At 54.2% G+C, this 27,468-nt stretch overlaps 1 protein-coding gene across 1 annotated transcript; it reads left to right on the forward strand.

Moving 5' to 3' along the window:
* Positions 1 to 310: 310 nt before the first annotated feature.
* APBB1 (amyloid beta precursor protein binding family B member 1) lies at positions 311 to 26,922 on the forward strand. The gene is made up of 15 exons (XM_028725476.2): positions 311 to 454; positions 1,454 to 1,546; positions 2,458 to 3,083; positions 10,676 to 10,857; positions 15,145 to 15,204; positions 15,312 to 15,397; positions 17,232 to 17,295; positions 20,178 to 20,315; positions 20,510 to 20,637; positions 21,400 to 21,514; positions 22,065 to 22,149; positions 24,286 to 24,369; positions 24,702 to 24,817; positions 24,905 to 25,081; positions 26,237 to 26,922. The coding sequence occupies exons 3-15, from the start codon at positions 2,504 to 2,506 to the stop codon at positions 26,402 to 26,404; spliced, it is 1,983 nt and encodes a 660-aa protein (XP_028581309.2). The 5' UTR covers positions 311 to 454; positions 1,454 to 1,546; positions 2,458 to 2,503; the 3' UTR covers positions 26,405 to 26,922.
* Positions 26,923 to 27,468: the final 546 nt, after the last annotated feature.

Consider the following 27,468-nt stretch of genomic DNA (forward strand, 5'->3'; position numbering starts at 1 on the left):
GGTGGGGGAGCTCCGTCCGTGTCGGATTTCCAGGCGACCCCCAGGGCGACCCTCTCCCCCCGCCGGAGATGGGGAGAGGGAGCCGCCGAAGGTGGCATCTCCCGTCGCCAGAGACCCGGATGAGGCCAGCCTGGTGCCCAGCTGGCATTGCCCCCTCCCAGCTGGGTCAGGCGCCCCCGCCCCTTTGGGATCTCCGCCGGGCGGGGCGCATCAGCGAGGGGGGGTGGCCCCCGTTGCGCAGGATTTGCACCCGGAGCCCGCGGACGGGGGGGACCCCTGCAAGTGCCCCCCGCCCGACGAGCCCCGGTCCTTCCCTCCCCCCTCCCTGCCAGCGGGCGGGGCTCGGCGGGCTCGGAAACGGAAACGACGCCTCCCCCCCCCGGTTCTCTCCCTCCTTCTCCCCCCCCCCCGACCGCCCCGTCTCCATCCTCACGCAGGCGCCGCGCTGCTGCAGGTACCGCGATGCAAAAAGGAGGAAAAAAGAGGGGAGGGGGTCGCTAGGGATAACGGAGCCCCCCCCTTGGGAGGGGGTGCACGGTGGGGAGGGGGCTGCAGAGGCACCGTCGGGCGGGGACGTTCCGGGATGTCTGGGCGGGGAGGGAGAAGGTGCCTGGCCCCCTCCTTCAAGGAGACCCCTTCCCACAAAGGGACCCCCGGGGGCATCGGGAGCAGATTCTGTGCCCCCCCAAATGGGTCTGGCCTCGCGGGGTGGGGTGGGGGGCTGCACGATCGCGGCCGGGGATGCCCGACCCCCCGGGAAGGGCGCGCGGGGCTCCCTCCTTCCCCCGGCTCCTTTCTCCGCCGACGCCCCCCGACTCTGGGCATCGGGGGTGGGAGAGGACGCCCCCCGTTTCCTTGGCCAGCAGGGCCGGCTTGGAGCAGACGGGGGGGGGCACACCTGGCAGGGAAGCTGCGCCAAACCCCCTCCATCTCCATCTCCCTTCCAGGAGAGGCCTTGGATGGAGATTTGAGCAGGCGGGGAGGATGTGGGGCTGGTGCCCAGCTGGCACGGGGGGGGGGGAGAGGCCAAAGCGCCCCCCCGGAGCAGGAGCAAGCTGGCCTGGATGGGCTCCCCCTCAATCCAACCACCCATTTCTGGCCGCCCCCCAAAAGGGCCTGTGGGTGCCCCCTGTTCACAACTAGGGAGGAGTGGGCAGTGGGGGGGCTGCCCTGGTCCAGCCCCCTGCAGAGACCCCCCTCCAGGCCCTGAGCCCCCCCCCCCAGCGCTTGGTGGGTTCAAGGGGGGGGTCACAGGGGGCTTGTGGAAGGTGGTGAACTAGGGGGGTGCTGTGATGAATTAGGGGGTCCTGTGGGGCAGGGCAGTGGGGGCCCTGGATCTCCAGGGCGCTTTGCCAGGCTCTGGGGCTGAAGGGTCTTGGGGTGGGAGGGGGCTGCTGCTTCTGGGAGACCCCCTTCTCCTGCCTCAACTGAGCTGTGCCTTTTCTGCCTCCAGGCTCTAGGGGCAGACCCTCTCCTGGCCGCTGCCCGTTTTGTGCCACCCAAAGCATGTAGTTGCCCGCTCTTCTCTCTCTCCGGCCCACGACAGGTAAGTCCAAGGGGGCTTAGGGCAGGGCGTGAGCAGTTGCAGGGGGCTGCCGAGGTTTCTCAGGAGCGGGGGGCATAGAGCATGTGCAAAGTGCCTCGGCTCATTAGAGCTGAGGGCAAAACTTTGAAGGCAGGCTGTTCTGGGGGTGCCAGGACTGCGATGCCAAAATGTCACCTTCCCTGCTAACAAAGACACCCTTTTCAACAAACAATTCCAGCTCTTTTCCTGAAATTGAGCTCTCAAACACTGCCCTGAGATCTTTGGATCTTATTGTTATTATTATTGTTGTTGTTGTTATATTTTCTGAATGCCAGGCCTGGCACAGTGAGGGCCTTGTGGTGGCTGGGAAGTGGATTTCCTTACCAGGATCAGCTATAATAATAATAATAATAATAATAATAATAATAATAATAATAATGAAATTTATACCCTGTCCATCTGGCTGGGTTTCTCCAGCCACTCTGGGTGGCTCCCAACAGAATAATAATAATAATAAGAAGAAGAATAGCGACAAAAGATCAAACATTCAAAACTTCCCTAAAGAGGGCTGCCTTCAGATGTCTTCTGAAAGTCAGATAGTTGTTTATTTCCTGGAGCGTGTGATGGAATTCTGCGGAGCATGTGCAGAGCGCCTTTCCCTTTCCCCTGAGAGTTAGAGCAGCCAGCCTCCAGGGATCTGGAGAGGGGGTGGGGTGGGGTTGGCAGTGGAGGAGACCAGAATCCCTGCTTTGCACAGGACATGGTTCACCTGCGGAACTACCTGCCACAGGAGGAGGGAGTTGCTCTTGTGCTGGGACCCTGCTTGTTGTGGGTTTCCCTTTGGGGCCCCTGGTTGGGCACTGTGAGGGTGCCGGAGTGGGGCTGAGCCCCTAAGAGGCCCCTCTCTTTTTCTCTCTCTCCTTCCTTCCCAGGGCTCCCACCATCTCCTTTCCTGCCCCCCACGGGACCCCCAGCGCCATGTCGGGCTCCCTGAGCAAGAGGGGCGACTTGGCCAACGACAACAGCTGCCTGGGCCTGAGCCTGGGCCTGGTGGCTCCCGACGTGGGCCCGATCCTGCCCCGCAAGGGCCACTGCGCCTACAGCTGCGCCGAGCTGCAGGAGGTCCTGGGCCTGCCCCCCAGCGCGGAGGAACCCCCCTCCAACACCAAGTGGGTGAAGGACGGGCAGAACCAGCTGCGCCAGGCGGCCGAGAGGGGCCGCGACCAGAACCGCAACGAGCTCAGCCCCCCCACCAAGGAGCTGAGCGCCCTCCTCATCCCGCTGACGGGGGACGCCCAGCGAGAGGAGGAGGAGGAGGAGGAAGACGAGGAGGAGGAAGAAGAGGAGGAGGAAGAGGAAGAGGACTCCACGCCCGTCCAGAGCGAGCCGGCCACCGAGTCAGAGGAGCAGAGCTCGGAGAGGGCTCCTCCGCGGGGGGATCAGGGCCGCAGCGCCAGCCTCCTCTTTGGCATGCGCCACAGCACCGCCAGCGACGAGGACTCCAGCTGGGCCACCCTCAGCCAGGGCAGCCCCGCCGGCAGCTCCCCCGACGAAGCAGGTAGGGGGCCAAGGGCCAAGGGCCCCTCGCTGGAGGACAGAAGGGGCCTGGGGGTTCCTGAAGCCGGACCCCGGCCGTGCCAGGGCAGGCGGGACGGCTCCCTATTGCCCGCTCTGACTGGCAGGAGATGCCCAGGAGGGGAGCGCTCAGGGTTCTGGGTTCGAACGATTCCTGCATTGCGGGGGGTTAGACTGGATGACCCTCGGAGTCCCTTATTTGGTTTTAAAAAATATTTATATACCGTCTTTTTGTCATGGCTCTCAAGTACAGTGATACCTCGGGTTACAGACGCTTCAGATTGCATTTTTTCGCGTTATGGACTGCCGAAACCTGGAAGTGCCAGAACGGGTTACTTCCAGGTTTTGGTGGTCATGCACGCACAGAAGCTCTAAATTGCACTTTTCACATGCGCAGAAGCGACGAATCGCAACTTGCAGATGCGCAGATGCGCTGCTGCGGGTTGCGAACGTGCCTTCCGCACGGATCACGTTCGCAACCTGAGCGTCCACTGTGCGTGGTTCTCCTCCTGGTTGCCTCTTCACAACACCAAATTGATTTAAATCCAGATTTAGATGTAAATAGGAATTTAATAAATAAGAAGAACAGCCCAGTGAGGTAGGCTGGGCTAAGAGATGGTGTCTGGCTCCAAGGGCAGCTCAGAGGGAGTGGGGAGGGGGCCTGTGGAGACAGAGCTGCCCCCCCCCCAAGCATGATGCTATCGTTACGAATCCTGCCTAGATGACCCTCGGGTTCCCCTCCCCCTCTGCAATTCTCCTGGGGGGGGGGCTCTGATCTGAGGCACGGTGGGGAGAGGGAGGAGGGGTCTCTCACGGCCACAGCCAGGACCAAGTTGATGCCAAGGCAGCGAGGGGGGGGGGGCTTGCCCACTGGGGTTCCCTGATTCCCCCCCAGCTCCTTATCTCTATTTGTCCATGGGGTGGGGTGTAGTGTTCCCAAAGCAAGGAAGGATTGGACTCTGATTAACAGAATACACACGAGGCTTGACCAGCAAGGCTCTGGGAGGAGTGCCAATAATAATAATAATCCTCTCCCCCCCCCCCCCTTGGCCCAGGTCGTTTTATTCACAAAAGAACTTTTTACACAGTGTTTGTAAGAGCCAATCAGACTCCCTCTGAGCATTTTAAAAACCCCACGTGGGACAAAGTCAGATCAGAAGAAATTATTTTAACTACAAAGAAACTATTTCCTACTTGAGCATTCATATGTAGTTCAGAGTCAATAAAATAGGAATAAAAGGAGGAATGCTTTCAGCAAAACCCCAGAGGTCGTAAACAGGAGAGGCAGGATTTAACCATCTCCTTGTGAACTCTCTTCCTGGCCCCTAAGATCTCTCTAAAGATTAAACCACACCAAAGTAACCTACTATCTATATGTACTGAGGATGCCCAGCGAAGCAACTGGCCTGTGTATAGAATGCTGATACGTGCCTGTCAGGTGTAGAAAATGAACAGTAGAGAAAATGGGCAGAGATGGAGAAGCTTGTGGGATTTGATCAGAAATTATTGTCAATGAATCAAACCCAGTCAAGCAATGCTTTCATCGCAGACACAATGGCTTGCTCCATATTTCGTAATTCCTCATAGCAATCCCACCTGACCCCCCCCCCCCCACACACTCTGGATATTTGCACCCCGATAGTGGGGGGTGGGCAGGGGGCTGTGGCTGGACTCTCTGCTTTCTTGGTCTTGGGGGGGGGCAGAGCTCAGCTCTGAGCCAGAGGCGTTTGCTGCTTCACGCCCCCCCCCGCTGCCTGGCACCTGGCTGTTGTCCTCCCCCCCCCGGGGAGCAGGGTGCCTTGGCGACGCTCCTTGCCTTGGCAGCCGTGATGTCAGTGGGTGCCTTGGGACACGGGGCAGCCGGCGACACCCGCCCTCCGGGGCCCAAAGGGAGCAGGCGTTGGAGCTGGATGCAGCCCCCCAGCAGGGACAGGAGCCATGCGGAGCCCCAGCCAGGGTGAGCGGTGGGGAGGGGGCTCCGGGGGGGGGACTGGCTGGCAGACGGGGGGAGGCCCAATTTACAGGCCTGTGAGGAGGGGGGCAAGGCAGGCAGGGAGACTCCTCGGAACTTGGGGCCCCCCTGCCCTACACCAGCAGGCACTGCCCCCCCTTACTGCCGGGGGGGGGGAGAGAAGCAGCCCATTGGATCGTGACTCAAAGAACTGGATGGAACCCAGGGGTCATCTAGTCCAACCCCCCCAATAAGGGGGAAGTTGCAGATCAAGCTTTGTTCTTTAAAATATCTACCCCCCCCCCAAAAAAAGTTGGCAACCAAAGGCTCTCTGGTGGTCAAAGGAAGGGACTTTATTAGGGATTAAAGGTGGGGTGGAAGCAGGCAGAAAGTCAGAAGCAGTCCTTCTTTCCTGGGGGGGGGGTGCAGGGGGACCCCAAAACATTTTGTGAATCTAAGTTTGGCTTCATTGGGGGCAGCATTTCAATGCCGTGGCACCTTGGTTCTCAAACTCCAAAAGCCTGGAAGTGTTCTGGTTTTCAATCGTTTTTTTGGAAGCCGAACGTCCGACGCAGCTGTCGGCTGTTGTTTCCGGGGCGCCTGCACCAATCAGAAGCTGCGCCTTGGTTTCTGAACATTTCGGATGTCAAACAGACTTCCTGGACGGATTTAGTTTGGTGCTTTTGTTTTTGCTATTTATGTTGTATTTTTGTTTCTGAGGCTTTTGAGTTTAATTTGTTTTTGCGACTGTGCAGAACCCAGTTCTGCTACTGATTGATGGATTGCGTGACTGTGGAAATGGATCAAAGCAATGGATCCAAACAATGGCTATCATCAGAGCAGATGAAAAATTAATTTTAATTTTTATCATATACAATACTGTCTTGTTTATTTTATAGTACAGTACATGGATTCTTGCTTTCATTTTAGGGATCAAGGGTCTCGTTAGATAGTACAATTCATATTAAATTGCTGTTTTAGGGGTTGTTTTTAAAGGTCTGGAACGGATTAATTCATTTTGCATTCCTTTCTATGGGAAAGCGTATCTTGGTTTTGGAACACTTTCGTTTTGGAACAAACTTCCAGAATGGATTAATAATAATAATAATAATAATAATAATAATAATAATAATAATAATTTTTTATTTATACCCTACCCTCCCCGGCCAGGACCGGGCTCAGGGCAGCTAACACCAAGTATAAATTACAATAAAATGTAATCGGGAAAAACTACAACAGTTAATTAAAATATGGCTTAAAATGCAGCCTCATTTTAGTAGTAGCCCATAAATCAAGACCATAAAGGGAGGAAACATCAGATATCCACCTGAGGCTGCTATCCATGCTGGTCCTATATGGGCCAGCAAAAAAGCCAAGGGAAGATTCATATGCCAAATCCCATATCAGGCTGTGCCCTGGTCAAAGGTCTGGCAGAACAGCTCCGTCTTGCGTTCCGCCAGGTCGGAGCCACAGCCGAAAAAGCCCCGGCTCTAGTTGAGGCCAGCCTAACCTCACTGTGGCCCACGACCTCCAAGATGTTTTTGTTTGAAGACCGTAAGTTCCTCCGTGGGGCATACCAGGAGAGGCGGTCCCGTAGGTACGAGGGTCCTAGGCAGCATAGGGCTTGAAAGGTCCAAACCAGCACCTTAAGCCTGATCCTGTACTCCACCGGGAGCCAGTGCAGCTGGTAAAGCACCAGGTGAATGTGATCCTATGGTGAGGACCCTGTAAGGAGCCTCCCCTTCCATGGAGGCGCAGGTTACAGCAACAGCCAAGGCGACATTTTCCCACCTTCGCCACATCAAGCAGTTGGTCCCTTACCTCTCCCGCCCCGACCTGGCCACAGTGATCCATGCAACGGGCATCTCCAGGCTTGACTACTGTAACCTGCTCTATGCGGGGCTGCCCTTGAAGGAGTACCCCTAAACATTTTTTTAACAGAAAAAAGCACTTATCAGAAGAGAAAACAAACTCCAGCGCTGGGGCTCTAGATAGAATTGCAGAGTCAGAAGTGACCCCAGCGGTCATCCAGTCCAACCCCAGGCGATGCGGGAATCTCAGCTTGAGAAGCCGTGACAGATCAGCCGCCCAGCCTTTGGGAGTCCTGCCTTGCAGGGGGTTGGACTAGATGACCCCGGGGTCCCCTCTGACTCTGCCATTCCCTGACCCCTTCCCTATGGGGTGGAGATCGGCTGGCAGGGGGCTGGGAGGCTGAGGGGGCCAGATCCCAGGGACTGGGTGGGGGTTCTTTCTGACCGTCCCGCCCTCCCCCCCAGCTGTTTCACCCCATAATAATAATATAATAATAATTTATTATTTGTACCCCGCCCATCTGGCTGGGTTTTCCCAGCAACTCTGGGCGGCTTCCATAGAAACCAAAAAACACTAAAATATCACACGTTAAAAACTTCCCTGAACAGGGCTGCCTTAAGATGTCTTCTGAATGTCAGGAAGTTGTTTATCGCTTTGACATCTGACGGGAGGGCGTTCCACAGGGCGGGTGCCACCACCGAGAAGGACCTCTGCCTGGTTCCCTGTAGCTTGGCTTCTCGCAATGAGGGAACCGCCAGAAGGCCCTCGGCGCTGGACCTCAGTGTCCGGGAAGAATGATGGGGGTGGAGACGCTCCTTCAGGTATACTGGACCGAGGCCATTTAGGGCTTTAAAGGTCAACACCAGCACTTTGAATTGTGCTCGGAAACGTACTGGGAGCCAATGTAGGTCTTTCAAGACCGGTGTTATGTGGTCTCGGCGGCCGCCCCCAGTCACCAGTCTAGCTGCCGCATTCTGGATTAGCTGTAGTTTCCGAGTCACCTTCAAAGGTAGCCCCACGTAGAGCGCATTGTAGTAGTCCAAGCGGGAGTTAACTAGATCAGTGTTTCCCAACCTTTTTTGGGCAAAGGCACACTTGTTTCATGAAAAAAATCTCGAGGCACACCACCATGCCAGATGGGGAAAGGTCACTTTTTACTTATGTAAAAAAAAAATAAAAAAATAGTAACAGCATAGAAGGTAGAGAAGGTAGGACTCGAACCAGTGGATTCACGTTACAATAAAGATTTTGACTAAACATGGGAAAGAACTTTCTGCTGGTAAGGGCTGTTCAACAGGGGAATGGTCTCCCTCGGGAGGTTTTTCCCTTCTTGGAGGTTTTTAAGCAGAGGTGGGATGTCTGTCTGCCATGGATGCTATGGCTGAGATTCCTGCACTGCAGGGGTTGTACAGTACTGGATAGCCCTGGGGATCCCTTCCAACTCTACGATTCTATTAGGATCCCTTTTATAAAAGAGAGAACTTTAATGGCACGGCCATTATTTATTTCGGCTTCTCCCAACGGGGCCACGAAGGATCAGAAAAGCTGAAGAAGAGACCCTTCCTCAGAGGAGGCGGGAGACCACCGGACCCGCCGAGGAGTGGAATCCGGCCGCCTTTCCCTCCAGAGCTTCGCCTTTTGCCCCGGCCAAGTTGCGCCGAGGGCGCCTTGCGGGCTCTGCGTGGCTTCAGGCGGAGCCTAGGAGCCACTTCCCAGCCTGGAGGGCAGGCTGTGCGCGGACCCCGCCACTCTCGGGGCGCGACCCAGACCCGGCTGCCTTCCACGGCCAGCAGAGGTAGGCCGCCGGCTTCTAACCCGGCGGAACTGGGGCGTCCCGGGCGCAGCGCAGCGCCGCGCTCCCCGCTCCTCCCGCCCCGCCCCCTTCTCCCGGGTGCCCCCTCCCTCCTTTGTTCTCCGGAGCCCCGCCTCCCCCTCTGCCCCAGCTCGCCTATTGGCTCACGCAGCCGCCACTCAGGTGGGGGCCCGCTTTGGCCCCGCTCCCCGGCCGCCGAGAGAGAGTGGGAGCGTGCGGGGCGGGGCTGGGCGGCCGGGCGTCTCCTTCCCTGCGCTGCTTCGGCCGCGTCTGCAGCCGCCGCGGGACCAGGCGGGAGGCCAGTCATGCCCAGACACTGCCAGCCGCTCGGAAGGAGCCGTCGCTCCGCCGGGCAACGCCTGCCTGCGCGCCCCTCGCTCCCTGCGCCGAGGATGGCGGGGGCGCCGGGCGCAAGGCAGCGCCGGGGCTGCTGGGCAAGCAGCAGATGCTGATGCAGTTTGGGGAATTCCTGTCACAGGGAGCAAGGCAGAAGCGGATGACGGGGCACGTTCCCCGGGGGAGCGGGGCCGGAGGATTAGCCCGCCTCGCCCGCCTCCCTCCCACGGCACACTAGGCAACGTCCGGCGGCACACTAGTGTGCCGCGGAACACCGGTTGGGAAACACTGAACTAGAGCATGCACCACTCTGGCGAGACAGTCCGCGGGCAGGTAGGGTCTCATCCTGCGTACCAGATGGAGCTGGTAGACAGCTGCCCTGGATACAGAATTGACCTGCACCTCCATGGACAGCTGTGAGTCCAAAATGACTCCCAGGCTGCGCACCTGGTCCTTCAGGGGCACAGTTGCCCCATTCAGGACCAGGGAATCCCCCACCCCCGCCCACCCCCTGTCCCCCCAAAACAGTACTTCTGTCTTGTCAGGATTCAACTTCAATCCATTAGCAGCCATCCATCCTCCAACAGCCTCCAGGCACTCACACAGGACCTTCACCCCAGTGCACTGCCTCCATTTTGGGTGGGGCAGGTGGGGGTAGGCTGCCCCCTTTCCCTTTTTTTAAAAAAAATTATTGAATAAATTTAAACATAATCAAACATTCAAATTACATTTTACAATTTCAATTCCCGCCCTCCCCACATGACTCCCCCCAGCTTCCTTCCCTGGTTTATAACATATTTATTTCTTCTGCTTATACTTTGATATACCTTTTTTTCTTTACTTCATATTTGTATTTTCTATTGTAAGTGTATTACTCAAATCCTGCAAGTGAGTTTGTTTCAATGCATCACTTCTGCATATACATCATAAAAGGTTCCCAATCTTTTTTGAAGTCATTCTTTTCCTTCTCTTTGAGTCTCTCCATTAACTTTGCCATTTCTGTGTCTTCCATCAACTTTTCTTGCCAATGTTCTTTCGTTGGTATTTCATCACTTTTCCATCTTTGGGCTAATAAGATTCTAGCCGCTGTTGTTGCATACATAAATAAATAATTTCTTCTTTTTTAAAAAAATCATTTTTATTAATTTTCCAATAAAAAACAGCCAATCAACATATCCAATCATAATCCAACTAAAACAAGAGACTAAAATTTTAAAATAGACCAAATTATACTCCAAGTTATAATTATTAATTTTTGGGGGCTTCCCATAGTCTGGACCTCTGAAGCATATCTCCAAATCTTCAGCCCTGCCTCTCCTTGTTGTTTTCATGTTTTTCACATCCCGATTTTAACGCTTTAAAGTTCTCTGTCACTGGCTCTACAATTCTCAATCATGTCAGAAATCATATATCCTTTCGTCTGTCGAATACAGCTTTATTTGTGTATATATATATTTTTCCAACTGTCTATTTGCCAGCGCAGCTTTCCCTGACTCCATTCCAATCTTCCAATCCGGCCTCTTGTCCAAACCTTTCTTTTGAGATTTAATGACACAGTACCTTCCATGTTGAATAAATAAAATTCTATTGTCTTTGGGTATATCTTACTCTAATATACCTAGCAGAAATGCTTCAGAGCTGACTCACCCCTCTCTCTCCACAGACTCCTTCTGGCTGTGCAACTCGCTGGAGACGGACTCCGACCTCCCGGCCGGATGGATGCGGGTTCAAGACACGTCTGGGACCTATTACTGGCACATCCCGACCGGCACCACCCAGTGGGAGCCCCCCTCGGGGGGTGGGGGCAGCGACTCCCTGGGAAACACCCCCTCCAAGGAGAGGCAGGTGAGGGGGAGTCTGGAGCAGAAGACCAGCCAGGGCCGGACGGGGCTTGGAGGCGGCCCTCAGCTCCGGAAGGGAAGGGGGCCCTTTCCGTGTCCAGCTCTCCTTTGCCCACAAGAAATGGTCACTGTTTTTTGTGTTGAATATTTGTTAGATGGTCATTGCAGGAGCTCACAGGGATCTCAAGCCATTTGCACATCACAAAAGATGTACTGTATTTTTCGCTCTATAAGACACACTTTCCCCCTCCAAAAAAGTAAGGGGAAATGTGTGTGCGTCTTATGGAGCGAATGCAGGCTCCAGTGCTCCCGCTGCGCTCCGGAGGCTTCGCGTTGCTTTCGCTGAAGCCAGGAGAGCAAGAGGGGTTCGTGCGCACCAATCCCTCTTGCTCTCCTGGCTTCGCTGGAGAGGCGCTGCGCAGCTTTCCCTCTATGCCGCTTTCCCTCTATGCCGCTTCGCTGAAGGAGCGCTGCGCAGAGAGGGAGAGAATATTTTTTTTCTTGTTCTCCCCCTCTAAAACTAGGTGCATCTTATGGAGCGAAAAATACGGTATTTTATCAAAGTAATTGATATAGAATTGAGCAAAGCAGTGATATTTGAGGGAGCAGGCGAGCAGATGGGGCTCATGACTTACATCAGTGGTGTCCAAATTTTTTCAAAGACGGCCAGATTTGATGAAGTGAAGGGCCTGAAGTTGTTGAGGTTTTTTTGAGGCTTTTACCCCAGGAAATAAACTTACACAGGGGTCGGATTAAACTGGCCAGCAGGCCGGATTAGGCCCCTGAAACGGACTTTGGACATAATAATAATAATAATAATAATAATAATAATAATAATAATAATTTATTATTTATACCCCGCCCATCTGGCTGGGCTTCCCCAGCCACTCTGGGCGGCTTCCAAAAGAATATTAAAATACTATAATACATCAAACATTAAAAGTTTCCCGAAACAGGGCTGCCTTCAGATGTCTTCTAAAAGCCTGGTAGTTGTTGTTCTCTTTGACATCTGGTGCAAGGGTCTTCCACAGGGAAGGCGCCACTACCGAGAAGGCCCTCTGCCTGGTTCCCTGTAAACTTGGCTTCTCTCAGTGAGGGAACCGCCAGAAGGCCCTCGGTGCTGGACCTCAGTGTCCGGGTAGAACGATGGGGGTGGAGACGCTCCTTCAGGTATACTGGACCGAGGCCGTTTAGGGCTTTAAAGGTCAGCACCAACACTTTGAATTGTGCTCGGAAACGTACTGGGAGCCAATGTAGGTCTTTCAAGACCGGTGTTATGTGGTCTCTGCCCGACATGCCCGACTTACATCACAGGAGCCTACACAACACATAGCACAGTTTTATTTTATTGGTTTTTCATCTTAAATTTTGGACATCCAGTTTTTCCCCCTTTCATTTTTTTGGGGGGCCCCAAGAGACAGTGGCGGAGGAAGGGGGGGGCGGTCCTCCCAGGGTGCCATCTCTGAGGGGGTGACAAGAAGGCACTCCGAGGGGGACTCGCCCATCGCACCACCACAGCTGCATGCGGAGGATCATCCGCTCATGGCTGCACCCTCCGCTGCAGCCCATATGGCGCTTGAGCATTGCTGTCGGTAAACCGCCCAGTGGCGCGTGCACATATGCTGTATGTACGGTGCATGCGCGGCACTGCTCGAGTGCCTTATGGATGGCGGAAATGATCCCTCTGCCACCGCCACAAGCAGAGGATCCCACCACCGTCCGTACGGCGCACGCATGTGTGACACGTAGTGGCGCCTGCATGCGCCGTATGTAGTGGTGCGCATGCATGCACGCTGGGCGGTTTGCCCTGCCCCCGACATCCTGCACAGGGGGCTGCTTCTCCTTCCTTCGCCCCTGCCCAGAGAGTGGGGCCCTAAGCTATCGCTTGTTTAACTTAGACGTAAATCCGGCCCTGATCTCTTTCCCAGGCTCAGTTTAAGCACTGCAGCTCTAGGGCAGCTTACAATTTTAATAAATATGACATAGAATAATAAATAATAAATAAAATAATAACTAATAATTATAATTATAATTCTTAGGGACTCTCTTGTGACACTTTTCCTTCTCTTCTCTTGAAATATATTTTTATGCAAAATTTCTTAGTTGACAAAAATACACGCATTGTTTGCTTTTCCACGTTTGCGTTTTCTGCAGATCAGTTTGATTTGTGGTGAGACGTTAGAGTTACGCCTCACGCTGCACTTTCAGTTGATGGCCCTCCTTTTCGGGGGGCCTGCCAATTCTGCACTCGAGCCATTTTTAAAACCCCTTTCAATGTCACGTATTTATTTCTTAGATTTCTATACCTGCCATCATCGTGAGGTCTCAGGGCAGCTTGTGGAATAAAATACAGGACAAAAGGAACTGAATAAGTTAATCAAAACAGCAGGACAATGTTGTTGGGATACTGCCAGGGAGACAAAGTCCATCATGGCCCCACGTCGCCTCCGGACGTCCATCGATCTCCCGTAGACAAGTAGTATCAGCAATTAGTGACATGAGCTCCAGAAATAGCTTGCCACATTCCAGAGCTGATGCATGCTCTTATCAGCAGATAATGCACAGCGAAAGATGCACGCAGGAGAGCATTATTTATAAGTTTATTCTGCGTTAGTCAGAACAGAGAAAAAACATGACCGCCTGCTTCAGCGTTCAGGCACCGAGAGAGAAAACGAAAGCAACAGAAAAACATAAACTTCCTGTCAACAGGAAATACGCAGACTCTGTGACTCACAAAGCCTGCTCCCTTTTAAGGTGGAACGGAAATATCCTAACAAATATGCCCACAGTCCCTGTGCAGCCCTGGGCTGTGGGGATGGGGTTGGTTGGTGCTTCTTTTTGAGAAAAACCATTTCTCATCACGTGAACCAGAGGAAAATCAAAATCAAACAACAAACAGAAGCTTTAATTATGAGCAAATGATTCATGTTGGCTCCACCCACTTCCCTGCCCTGGCCCTCCCCTGACCCAAAGAGGGCAGCTCTTCATGGCTGGTGTTTAATTGAGCTTTTCATATTCTCTGGGCAGTGGCTGGGAAACCCAGATGGATGGGTGGCCGATAAATAAGAAAGTTATGATGGTGTTGGTGGTAAATTGAGGGGACTTTGGGGACTTCCTTTGTGCTGCACTTGCTCTGGGCTGGTTCTGTAGAAGCGGAGATCTGCCAAAGGGGCCCCCAAAGGTCCTCTAGTCTCACCCCAGCAATGCAGGGATGGCAGCTGAAGCAGCCCTGACAGGCCGACACTCAAACTCTGCACCTCTTAGAGTCGTTCTCTCTTCTTCTTTTTCAAAGTTATTTTTGTTCATTTTCACTTTTACCATTTGACATCTGTTGAAACCAGGAATGGGGGGGGCAGTTAAATGACTCCCCACCAAACCCCAACCCCAGCCTCCAAAAAGTAGTCTATAAAACTATAAAACTTTTTTTAAAAAATAAATTTTTATTAAGTTTTACAATTATATATTCACCACAATAAATTTTGTGCCCACTTAATCAATACTCATTTAACCTCTCCATCCTTGGTTTCCCACTCTAATAATAATTATACATCTTCTCCAACAATTTAGTATTATCTTCTATAATTTCCCCTTGGAGTCTGGATAAAGTATAGCTAAATCCTTTCTTTTTATCTTCTTTAAAGACCTCATTTAATTGACAATATGGCAACCCATCATGTACATAATCTCCCATCTCTTCAAGACCCTTCCGAGTTAATTTTCCCTCTGTTTCTGTTAACAGATCTCTAGATGTAGCCATTTTTCTTCCCTATTTGTTTTTCTAATTGAGGCTGCTTCTGTTGGAGACAACTGTCTTTTGTTCTAATAAACCTTTGTGTTTTTCCCATACTTTTAAAAGTGACCTCCTAATTATATGATATGGAATTATTTATGTACCGTATTTTTCTGTGTATAAGATGCTCCCTATTTGGGGGGACTCCAAATTAAGTAAACACCCCTCGGCACGACCCGTTTATAAGACGAGCCCCTAATTTTTTGGTAAAAAACCCCCTTATACACGGAAAAATACGGTACTTTCCCTTGATTATACCATAGACACGCATGCCAACCAAATCTATTATCACATCCTTCCAGATCTAACATATCCGTATCTTCTCAGAGTAATTCTCAGCCCTCTCAAGGATGTTTGAGAACTTGGGGGTGGGGAGCAAGTAAACTCACCTGCCGGTGGGGGGGTGGCAGCCCCATAGACCCCTCCCCTCGCTTGTGCTGAGCTAAGGGGGGCAGGGAGGGGCTGTTCTTTCTCACCTGACCCCCCCCTGCACCTTTGCAGCTCACCTGGATGGAGTTTGGGCAGGCTGAGCCCTCAGAGGAAGCCGCTGCCTTCTGGAAGGTGAGAGGCTGGATGGGGGGGGGGGTGAGGGGGTGAGGGAGGGGGCTGGGGCTGAACTGGGGGGCTCCTTTCTCACGGTGTCCCCTTTTCCGCTGTGCTCCCTGCAGGACATCCCGCCGGAAGAGGGGGTCCCAGAGCCCCAGGAGGACAAGAAGGGCACGCTTGGCTTGTGCTTGGGGTCTCCCAGCAACTGGTGAGTGGGGCGGGAAGGGCCCCCCCCCGGAGGGAATAGTCACTGTTTGCACGACCCACTAAGAAGGACGATAACGCCACCCGCTTCAGAACAGGGACAATGGAGTGCACATTTACCATATTTTTTGCACCATAGGACGCACCGGACAATAGGACGCACCTTGTTTTAGAGGGGGGGGGGGAAACAAGAAAAAAAAATTCTCCCCCTCTCTGCGCAGCGCCCCTTCAGCGAAGCGGCAGGAGGCGTTGCGCAGAAAGGGGGAGAATTTTCCCCTTTTGTTTTCCCCCTCTAAAACAAGTTGCCGTTTAAGGTGCGTTCAGTCGCCTTCAGGCGGCTACCTTGGAAGCCTGGAGAGGGGTCGGTGCGCACCGACCCCTCTCCTCTCCAGGCTTCAGGTTCCTTTCGACCTGCTCCTTGGGGCTGGCGGGGGGAAGCCCACCACCAGCCCCAAAGAGCATGTTGGGGAGAAGCGGAAAGGCGCGCAGCGGAGAGGCTGCTGCCATAGTCGGGCGTCACCTCTCTAGCTGGGAGAGGGTAAGCGGGGGGCTTCTTTAGCCCCGCACGCGCTCTCCCGGTTGGAGAGGTGACGCGCGGCTATAGAGGCTCCTGCCATAGCCGCGCATCACCTCTCCAGCCGGGAGAGGGTTGCGGGGCTATGGCTTCTTCGCTCCATAGGACGCACACACATTTCCCCTTCATTTTTGAAGGGGAAAAAGTGTGTCCTATAGAGCGAAAAATACGGTATATGCAGTGGGACCTTGGTTCTCAAACGTGATCTGTTTCGGAAGTCCGTTCCAAAACCAAGGTGCGCTTTCCCATAGAAAATACAGTGGAACCTCGGGTTACGTACCTCTGGATACATAAACCTCAGGTTATGAACGTGGCAATCCCAGAAGTATTTCCCCAGGTTTTGCCTCGCGCACATGCGTAGAAGCACTTCACACGCATGCGCAGAAGCGGTGCCTCTGGATACAGATTTTTCGAGGGCGCACAGACCCCCGGAACGAATTAAATTCATATCTAGAGGTACCACTGTAATGCAAAATGGATACTTTTAAAAACAAGCCCTAAACCAGCAATTTAACATGATTTTTTTCTAACTAACGAGATACATAAAATTAAAATGAAAAATGAAAGTGATAAACAATGTACCGCAGTCACACAGTCAGTCAATCAGTAGCTGAACTGGGTTCCACACCGTCACAAAAACAAAACTAAAAAGAGCCACGAAAACGCAAAATAAATAGCAAAAACAGACAGACCGCAGCGTAACACTCAAAAGGAAGCACGTACGGCTTCTGAAAAAGGTTTGCAAACCGGAACACACACTTCTGGGTTTGCAGTGTTTGGGTTCCAAGTTGTTTCAGTTCCAAGGCCTTTGAGAACCAAGGGACCACTGCAGATCAAATTTAAACGATTCAGTTTAATTAAGCCAAACAGATGAACTTGACCCAGGGGTGCAGGCTTTTCAAAGATCGAGATCCATTTATGTCTCCAGAGCCCCCCTGCCTCTCAGCTCCCCCCAAGTCATCTTACCACCTACTTTCTGGACCCCTGGTCTATGGGGCACGACCCCCAAAGGGGACTGAGGATCCTTCTTTGCAAAATGGGGTGCAGTTGGGGGGTCTGGCCTGTGGCAGACTCCCCTCCCCGGCGGCTCCTTCTCCCCCCACTTTCCAGGGGACTTGGAGGTCCACTTCAGGCAGCTGCTTTCTACAAAGAGTGTCTGGGCTCCATCGCTCTGCGGTCAGCGAAAGGCGCTCTGCACATGCCCCGTGTCCTCTGTCGCCTTTGGCTCCAACCGTGACCCTGAATTTGCTGCTTCCTTCCCCAGGTCTTCCCTGGAAGAGGGGGGCGAGGAAGAGGAGCAGTTCCTGGGCGTCTCCCAGGGGTCCAAGGTAAGGTGGGCTTGCCGGGGGGAGGGGTCCCAGCCATGGGACGGGGAAGGGTCTCCTCTTGGCCTTAGGGACCCACGTGGCCCCTGGGGCTTGGAAGAGGAGAGGAGAGGCCCTTTCCCTTGCATTTGGGGGTGGGCAGAGGAAAGGGGGCCCCTCTCTTCCTGTGGCACTAAGCGGGGGGGGGGGGGCACCTGCTGCAGCAGGCCAACAGAAAACCAGACTATTTCTTAAAAAACTATTTATTAAGTTTCCATTTTATCACCTTTAAACAAATCCTTATTATACTCGTTACATATTTGCTCAGTTGAGCTCTGACTTCCCTCTCACGGTTCCCATAATTCATTATTACTTCATAGCAATTATGCATTTTCCCATTTACATTTCACTCCTTCCGTCAAATAAATATAAAAAGGGACAAATCCTTAACACTGCAAGTTTTCTTACGACAACCCTGCTAGTGTTGTTAATTGTTCACAATTGTCCTCCAGATATTGTACAAATTTACTCCAGTCTTTTTGGAAAGCTGGATCGCGCTGGTTTCCGATTTTCCCAGTCAGCCTTGCCAGTTCTGCATAGTCCATCATCTTTGCCTGCCACACTTCTAGCCATGAGTTTCCCTGTTGCTTCCATTTTGGGGCTAAAAGAGTTCTTGCTGCTGTTGTCACATACATAAACAGTTTATATCTCTCTTTGGGATCTCATGCCGTACTATTCCTAACAGAAATGCCTCTGTTTTTTTCACAAATGTACTTTTAAACATTTTATTTAGCTCGTTATATATCATTTCCCAGTAAGCTTTTACCTTACTATAAGTCCACCACATGTGATAAAAATTTCCCTCCTTTTCTTGACATTTCCAACATTCCTTATTTCTTGTCTTATAAATTTTGGCTAATTTGATTGGGGTTAAATACCATAAATACATAAAACCAGATTAAACCCCAAAGAAAGTGGCCTCCTGTGGCAAAGACCCCCCTGTCCGCCTGGGAGGGGGTGGCGGAAGAAAAAACTGTTTCCAAAAGTGCCCCGGATCTTGTGCCCTGAGGGATGCTGGGCGCTGGCACCTCTCAGACCCAAATGTCCCTGGGGGGGGGGCGACTGCTGCGTTGCTCCTGCCTTTTGGGGGGCGCCTGCTGGCCACCCTGGGGAGCAGGAGGCTGGGGTCCCCTTGGGCACGATCCATCCTCTGCTGCCGCAGGGCTCTACTTGAGTCCTCAAGAAGCTGGTCTCTTCCTCCTACATCCCCCTTTCCCTTGGCCTCCTGAGACCCAGCACTGCTTGCAAGTAGGGCCACCTTACCCATAGGCACTAGGGGTGCGGGGTACCCGGGCGCGGGCTCTCAGGAGCGCCAGGCCGAGAGTCCTGGGCCGAGATTTGGAGTCCAGGGATTGGGAAGAGCTGACAGCTGCTGCCGAGTGGAGCAGAGCCTGTCGGAGTGCCACAGCTCTTCTGCTGTGGGCGAGTGAGACGCTGGCCGGCTCTGCCCTCCTGCGGACCCGGGATTGGCGGGCTGTTGAAAGCCCCCCCCCAGTGCACACGAAGTGCCCGGCTTCGCTCAGTCGCTGCCATTTCCGCCTCAACTTTTGTTTTTGCACTGGGCTCTGCTTGCTGCCCCCCCAGGTGCCCAGCCCGGGCCTTGCTCTGCTGCCACCGTCACCACTGCCTCTGCCTCGGGTTCCTCTGTTGACGGTGTGGTGGCTGGCCAGGCCAGCTCTGCCATGCGTGCCTCACCAGCCCACCCTAAATAAGGTCAACAACTTTGGGGGTCCCCCGCTAAAAAAAGGTTGACAACTCTGGGCAACCTGGGGGAGGTGGGCGCCGGGTGGATCTTTGTACCCCGGTGCCGCATATGCTTAAGACGGCCCTGCTCTCAAGTTTGGGAGAGGCTAGGGCAATGGGGTCATCTCTTGGGGGTCCCAGGGGCCAGTGCCAGGGACCCCACAGGGCAGGGCTCTGACGCAGCTTCCGCCCAAGACTTGGAAGCAGCTTCCGGTATTAACTGGAAGTTGCCTTGTCTTCCTTCCATGAAAGGAGGACAAGGTTGCAAGCAGAGAAGAATGAATCGTCCAGATGATGGACTCTGCCGAAAGGGCAAAACGGGCAGGGAGAATCAGAAACTCTGTACAGAGTTCAAAACATTAGCAGGATTAATATAACACTTGTAAGGTAATAATTCTGGGGTTATACATGGAAATTTTAATATAAATTTGGATAATATAATAAGATGCAGTATATAATGTAATACTATGGAAACAGGGCCGGATTTCAGTTTGATGCAGCCCTCGGCTCCTGAAGGTAATGGCGCCCTTTCTGTGTCTAGCTGTCAACAACAAATTGCTGCTGTTTTTTGTGTTGAATATATGCTAGATGATAATTTAGGGACCTAATAAGTATCTCAAGCCATTTGCACATCACAAAAGATGTATTTTATCAAAGGAATTGTTGAACGGAAATACAATTACGAAGAAGTATATTTTGGGGGCACCCCCAAGAGAGGGGCCCCCTGAGCTATAGCTTGTTTAGCTTATACATAAATCAGGCACTGTATGGAAATCACTGGGGAGTTAAGGGAAGTCGAAGGATTCAGAGAATCCTGTTTATGTATAAAACTGATTATATTTGAATGTGAAAGTTATTTGTAAAAACTGAAGAGAAAAAAGGGGGGGAGAAACTGGAAGTCACATTGGAGGTCTTGTCAGGCCCCCAACGTGACCCCCCAAGAGCCCCCCATCACCAGAAGATGATGTCACAATGCCATGACGTCATGTTACCTCTCAGATGTCACTGGGCACCCATAATCTGGGGCCCAAGTTGCCGCCCTGGGCTGGGAGACTTCTCTGGGGGGCCCCACTTGACCCAGCCTGCCTCTGTCCCCCCCCCAGTGCTTCTCGGTCCGCTCCTTGGGCTGGGTGGAGATGTCCGAGGAGGAGCTGACCCTGGGCAGGAGTAGCGTGGCCGTCAACAACTGCATCCGGCAGCTGGCGGGGCAGAACCCGGACCTGGGGGGCTCCTGGGAGGAGGTGAGTCCTGCTGGGGGGGCCCAGATCCCTAGGGCTGTGAGTGGGGGCGGGGGCAGCCTTCACCGGGCGGAGGAGAGGGTGGTTTGGATGAGTCTTGGGTGCCGCTCCTCTTTCCACAATGCCTGTAGGGCTGCGGGGGGGGGGGTCCTGTTGGGGAAGGGGCCTCAGTGCAGCTGTGACCCCCCTCCCCGCAGGGCAAGGCGATGCTCCTGGTCCTGGAGAATGAGACCCTGAAGTTGCTGGACCCCGAGGAGCAGCTGGTCCTGCACAGCCAGCCGGTCGTCACCATCCGTGTCTGGGGGGTCGGGAGGGACAGCGGAAGGTAGGGGGGCCCCCTGTGGGGAGGGGGGGCAGGGAGGGGTCCCCTTTCCTCTGGCCCTGAGTCAGCCGGCCAGCTGCTTGGGCATGGACTCTGAGAAGGGGCCCCTGAGGGTCCTATAGCCCACCCCCTGCAAGGGAGGGGTTGAGGGGAAGGGGATGGGGCTGCCCCACTGCCTCCAGATTCTGCCCGCCCCCCCACCTGCCTAACTCTGACTGCTCTCTTCTTTCGCACTCGCTTCCCTTGGGGATCCAGGGAGAGGTAGGTAGCTCTGCCCAGAAACCCCCTTCCTTTCAGTTGTTTGTGAGCCCCCCCTCTTCTCACCCACCACCCCAAAAAACATTCCATTGTGAACAGTTGAAAGTGGCAGCCCCCCTTAACCCCTGCCTGCTCACCTTTGAAAGGGATCCTTTCTATGGGGGTGGGGGGAGCACCCTGCTGTGCCAGGGGGTGGGGGGGCAACCTCGTTGGGAAAGGCAGAGGGGGCCCCTCCTGTGCTGCCATCTTCACCCCCAAGAGGCGCCACAAGAACAGGGCCTTCTCTGTGGTGCCCCCCCTTGCAAAATGCTCTCCCCAGAGAGGCCCACCAGGCAGAAACTTCCCTCCATGCCCATTCATGAGTGTGTTTTCAGGGGGGGGCTTCTAATTTTTTAACTGGTTTTATGTGGTTGTGTTTCATAATGTCAAGGGGCTTTGAGACACTTGGTGCAAAGCAAATGAGAGATGTGATAAATAAGACCCCCCCCCCGTGTGTTCCCCCCCCAGGGATTTTGCTTACGTGGCCCGGGACCAGCTGGCCCAGATGCTGAAGTGCCATGTCTTCCGCTGCGACTCCCCAGCCAAGGACATCGCCACCGGACTCCACGAGATCTGCTCCAAGGTGACGCCGGACTCCGGTGCCTGACCCCCCCCCCCATGATTCCCACCCCCCTTTAGCTCCAGAGCAAAAGCCCCCCAGCCCCCGGACAGGGCTTAGGAAGCAGCCCAGGATTCATGGCAGGAGGGCTGTGTGGTGATGGATCCCTGCTCACGGGAGCGCCCCCCCCGAGGAAGGGCATGTGGGTTGGGGGGGGAGGAATCCCCATTGGGGGCCCCCCAGAGGTCCTGCAAGAAAAGCCCAGGACCTGGCAGAACCTAACGCCCCGAGGCTCCACTTCCGCGTTTAAAATGCAAAAAGCAGGTTTCTAGACCTCATTGCCAAGTAAGCCAGGTGGCCAGGGGGTGGGCTTCAGCTCTGTGCGCCCCGAGGGGTTTTCTGCTGCTCTTCCTTCATTCAGAGCTGGGGGGGGGGGATCTGCGTTCATGTACCCCCAAAGCCCCCTGCTGACCCTCCTTACTGGACCTTTTCCTCTGTGATTCCTGCATTGTTGCGGGTTGGGCTAGATGACCCACAGGACCCTTTGAAGCCTGCAATTATTCTGCCATTCTAGATCATGACGGAGCGGCGGAACGCCCGGCCCCCCCTGAACGGGCTGTCCCTCGACCACTCCAAGATGGTGGACATCCCCTTCCAAGGTAGCTTTTCTGTTTTCATTTTCTAATACAGTGGTGCCTCGCAACACGAAAAGAATCCGTTCCGCGAATTTTTCGTCTTGCGAAGCAAGCCCATTAGCAGATTAGCGCTATTAGCGGCTTAGCGGATCAGCTGTTAAGCGGCTTAGCGGATCAGCTGATAAGCGGCTTAGCGGCTTAGCGGATCAGCTGTTAAGCGGCTTAGCGGATCAGCTGATAAGCGGCTTAGCGGATCAGCTGTTAAGCGGCTTAGTGGATCAGCTGATAAGCGGCTTAGCGGATCAGCTGATAAGCGGCTTAGCGGATCAGCTGATAAGCGGCTTAGTGGATCAGCTGTTAAGCGGCTTAGCGGATCAGCTGATAAGCGGCTTAGTGGATCAGCTGTTAAGCGGCTTAGCGGATCAGCTGTTAAGCGGCTTAGCGGATCAGCTGTTAAGCGGCTTAGCGGCTTGGGGAAAAGGGGGGGGGGAACCCTGCAGGAACTCGCAAGACATTTTCGTCTTGCGAAGCAAGCCCATAGGAAATTCGTTTTGCGAAGCACCTCCAAAACGGAAAACCCTTTTGTCTAGCGGGTTTTCCGTCTTGCGAGGCATTCGTCTTGCGGGGCACCACTGTATATAAAGAACAGAGAACAGTTACAACAACAGATGAACATTAAAAGACGAAAAAGTTCAAAATAGACACGCCGAATGGGTCCGGTTGCATTTGGGTGAAAATAGCCGAGTCCGACTAAAGAGTATCAGTCTTCTCTGATTTATCAAGTCTGGTTCTGGGTTCCCCAGGCTTGGGACAAGGGTTGCCTTGGAAACGCACTGTATTTTTCCGTGTTATAAAACTATATTAAGTTTGAAATTGGGGGTCATCTTATACACGGAATGTTGCAATTACCGTATTTTTTGCTCTATAAGACGCACTTTTTCCTTCCTAAAAAGTAAGGGGAAATGTGTGTGCGTCTTATGGGGCGAATGCAGGCTGCGCAGCTATCCCAGAAGCCAGAACAGCAAGAGGGATTGCTGCTTTCACTGCACAGCGATCCCTCTTGCTGTTCTGGCTTCTGAGATTCAGAATATTTTTTTTCTTGTTTTCCTCCTCCAAAAACTAGGTGCGTCTTGTGGTCTGGTGCGTCTTATAGAGCGAAAAATACAGTATTTGTTTCTTAATTTTGGGCTCAAAAAATAAGAGGTTGTCTTATACACGGGGGCGTCTTATATATGGGAAAATACGGTATATGTCACGAAGGAACCCTATAAAAAGTGCCTGGAGGTTCTAGTCCTCATTGAAGCCTCAAATTATGTGTCAGATTTTCTCCATGACAGCTCTTTTGCAGAGTGAGCAATGGTCCGATTTTGGGCTGGTTCCCATTGCGATACAAGTTAGGGTGGTCATATGTGTGTGTGCGCGGTAAAAGATAACAGGTGTATTGAAATATTTAATAATGGTTATTAAAAATGAAAATGACATACCCTCCAACATTTTGTGAGATCAATTCACGGCGCCCCCCCCCCAAATCCTGTGTCTCTGTCGCTCACCCCTCGTTCCCTTGGCTGCCTGCGGCCTCCTTGCTCACGAGACGCTGCATCTCCTGATGCAGCCCCAGGAAGGACGAAGGGTACCAAAAATGAAAATAAAGGCCATGATATTTTGCAAAATGTTAAAAAAATCCACCCGGATGGCGATTTGATGTTTGACAAAGAAGAAATGTCCGGGGAAATAGGGGTGTTTGGGAACCCTGTTCCAAGGCTGTGCTGCCAGGATGAGGCCAATGCTTTGGACACCTGTGTTGGCACCCCCAGAAAGATCCCGCAAGCTTCATTTGGAAGAGCAAGCCCTGGTTCTGCTTCCGCCAAAATTAAATCCCCAAATATCGCACAAACCCTCCACCCTAAAAGGAACCCCTGGTCTCCCATGCAGTTGCTGTCGAAGGGATTTGCCCAGGATGCCTTTGGGGGGGTCAAGGAGCTGTGCCCCCCCCGCCAAACTGGCACCTCTTGGGCAAAGGGGACCCGGGGGGGGGTCCTTGCCCAGCCCCCATTTGGCTTGTGCCCCAGGCTCACATCCAGGCACGAGTTCTGCCCCCCAGGTGCCCCAGATGTGTGTTTTTTCGCCTCTCACGGCCGCTTCCTCTCTTCTCCCCCCCAGTTGAGTTTCCAGCCCCCAAAAGCGAATCTGTGCAGCGGTTCCAGGTCTTCTACTTGGGGAGCGTCATCGTGGCCAAGCCTGTGGGTAAGGAGGGGGCGGGGGACCCGGTCTGGCGGGGCTGGCCAGGACCAGGGAGAGACCCGGGTTCGAATCCTCGACCGGGAATCTCACTGGGCGGGACCTGGAGGGCCGGGCACTCTCAGCCTAGCCGACCTCGCAGGGGGGCTCTGAGCACAAAATGGGGAGAAGCTTGCAGGTTTGATCCCTGTTTGGGACAAGGGGTTATTCCTCTAGGGGCTGGTGGGAAATCCTTTTGGGTGCCTCCCCCCAAGTGGGTGCTGCTGTGTAGCCCTTGCCTGCCCCACCTGGGGGGCGCTGGGTCTGCTTGCCGACCTCCTTCCCTCCCCCCCCACCAGGCATGGACGTCCTCAATGCCGCCCTGGACGTGGCGCTGGCAGAGGGGGCCAGAGAGCAGTGGACCCCCGCCCAGGTCAGCGTGGCCCCTGCCACCCTCACCCTCACCCACCAACAGGTGAGTGCCCCCTGGTCCCCGGGGGGAGCGGAGGGGGGAGGGGGAGGAAGACGGCAAGGCCTGACCCCCCCTCGCTTTTCTCCCCAGACGGAGGGGGTGCTGTGCGAGTGCCGAGTGCGCTTCCTGTCCTTCATGGGCATCGGGCGGGACGTCCGCACCTTCGCCTTCATCATGGCTGCCGCCCCGGGAAACTTCCGCTGCCACATGGTCTGGTGCGAGCCCAACGCTGCCGGCCTGAGCGAGGCCGTCCAGGCTGCCTGCATGGTAGGTGCCCCCCCATAATTAAGTATCCCCGCTTGTGGGAATGTTGTGGGGGGCAGGACGGGATAGATTAGTATTATCCTTCCTAACTGACGCTAGCAAGATTCTTCACTCAGCAGACTGTATTCCCTGTTACACAAGAGGAAGCTGGTTGCAGACTTGTTACAACAGCATAGCTGTCAACTTTCCCCATGAGGAACCCTATTCGGAATAAGGACATTTCCCTGAAAAGAAGGGGAAAGTTGATAGCTATGTACAATGGGTCAGCAAACATTTTCAGCAGGAGGCCGGTCCACTGTCCCTCAGACCTGATGGGGGGCCGGACTATATTTTGAAGAAGAAAAATGAATGAATTCCTATGCCCCACAACGAACCCAGAGATGCATTTGAAATAAAAGGACACTTTCTACTCATGTAAAAACATGCTGATTCCCAGACCGTCCGTGGGCCGGATTCAGAAGGCTATTGGGCTGGATCTGGCCCTTGGGCCTTAGCTTGCCTACCCATGGGTTAGAATCTCTTATGTTCTATTATTCTTGGCAAGACCCCTTTGATTCCCTCCTAAAAGAATAAAGACATCCCAGTCCGGTTCATAAGTAACAAAAAGAAGTTTACTCGTGGCCCGCTGTTCAATTTAATCCGGCCCCCGTGGCAGTATAGATCCTGGGGTAAAATCCTAAAGAAAGCTCAGCAACTACGGTAACAACAACTTTGGGGTAAACTTCAATCCTCAACAACTTTGGTCGGCCCTCACGCATGTTCATGTCATCAAATCTGGCCCTCTTTGCAAAAAGGTTGGGTGCCCCTGACCCACCTGGTCACACGCAAGGAAGGATGCTCCAGCCAGGTGGAGCAGGAAGTTTGCCTGGCTGGACCAACATGCCCTGCATGTCCCCTCTAGCAAAACAAGGAATGTTGTACTTGACTGCTCCAGTGGATTACATCCCACAGGTGACCCCTCTTGCTGCATTTTTGCCATGTGCCCTGTGGGGGGCAGGAGGTCCTGGGTGGGCAGGGACTGGTGGGGAGGTGGGGGGCTTGGCTGCCGCCGCCTTCACTGCCCCTTTGGATCCTCGAACTGCCAAGTTGGAGGGCCCCCCAGGGGTCACCCAGCCCACCCCCTCGCCGTTGGACTGCTACCCGCTTCCTCTCTTGCAGCTGCGCTACCAGAAGTGCTTGGACGCCCGGCCCCAGACCACCAGCTCCTGCCTGCCCGCCCCCCCGGCTGACTCCGTGGCGCGCCGCGTGGGCTCCACCGTCCGGAAGGGGGTGCAGACCTTGCTGGGGAGCCTCAAGCCCAAGCGCCAGGGGGCCCAGACGCCGTGAGCGCCCCCTCGCCAGGCCCACTGCGAGGGCCAGCAGGAGGGTCCACACGGGGGTCCTTGTCGGATGAGGTTGGCCCCCCCATCAGCCCGGCAGCTCTTGTCCCCCCCAGCCCCCCCTTGGGGAGAGCGAGTGTGCGAGGTGCGTATTTATGAGGCGCGAGTGCGAGTGTGAGAGAGAGGAACGCTGTGGCTCCCTGACGTGAGCTGCCGGGGGAGCGAGGGGGGTGCACATATCTAGGGCGCCTCTCCCGGGGGGGCAGCTGCGGCCTCATCCCCCCCCCCAAGTCGGGGCACCTGATCTTAAGCTGCTGCTTTAATAGGATATGAAAGTGGAGGCTGGGGGGTATTTGGGGGTCCCTGCACTAGTGGGGGGCACTTGCACCATTGCTGTGTCTCCCCAGGGGTGGCCCCAGCGGACAGAGGCCCTCCTGGGGGGGGGGGAGTGGAGGCCCCGGCCGTCTCTGCTATAAGAAGAGATCTCTGTGTTGTACTAAAACTTAATAAACTTGGTTCCCCTGATGTGGCTCCTTCTTGCGAGGGGGGGCAGAGGGAGGGGGCCCCCGGCACGATCATGTCCTCCTGGAGATCCCTGGTGAGACTGCTTCTGGGGTTCTGGGCACCGTTCTGGTCGCCTCATGTCAAGCTGGAGTTGGAGAAGGTTCAGGAAAGGGCGCTGCAGGGATCCCCGGGGACGGAGCGACTTGCTCGTGAGTAAAGGGTTCAGGTTCGAATCTGGCGCTTTTCAGGCAAGGGAGTGGCAGCAGGAGAGAAGCTGACAAAATTAGTAGAGCTGGGCGAGGTATTGATACATTGCCCAAAACTGGTTTGAAGCTCAGATCGCAATAACGATTCCAGAATTGCAAACCCCTGCCCGCCTCCCATGCGCTGCCAGCACCATGCGCTGCACTCCTGGGGGTTGCCAGCATTTGGCACGCAACCTCCTCAGCTTGCTCCCCGCAAGGCTGCCCAATGCTGGCCCCCTCAGGCAGCGGCCTCCAGGGCCCAAGATGTGAGGGGGGGCCTGCCTGCGCCTTCGCTGCCCTCTCTGGCCAGGCAACTGGACTG

This window comes from Podarcis muralis, chromosome 4, assembly GCF_964188315.1.
Source record: "Podarcis muralis chromosome 4, rPodMur119.hap1.1, whole genome shotgun sequence".
In the NCBI taxonomy this organism is placed as follows: domain Eukaryota; kingdom Metazoa; phylum Chordata; class Lepidosauria; order Squamata; family Lacertidae; genus Podarcis; species Podarcis muralis.

Excerpts from the sequence above, each read along its gene's own strand:
- APBB1 (XM_028725476.2), top strand. The coding sequence starts at position 2,504 with ATGTCGGGCTCCCTGAGCAAGAGGGGCGACTTGGCCAACGACAACAGC. Across the intron at positions 15,398-17,231 it reads TTGGGGTCTCCCAGCAACTG|GTCTTCCCTGGAAGAGGGGG; the intron begins GTGAGTGGGGCG and ends TTCCTTCCCCAG. Across the intron at positions 24,370-24,701 it reads CATCGTGGCCAAGCCTGTGG|GCATGGACGTCCTCAATGCC; the intron begins GTAAGGAGGGGG and ends CCCCCCCACCAG.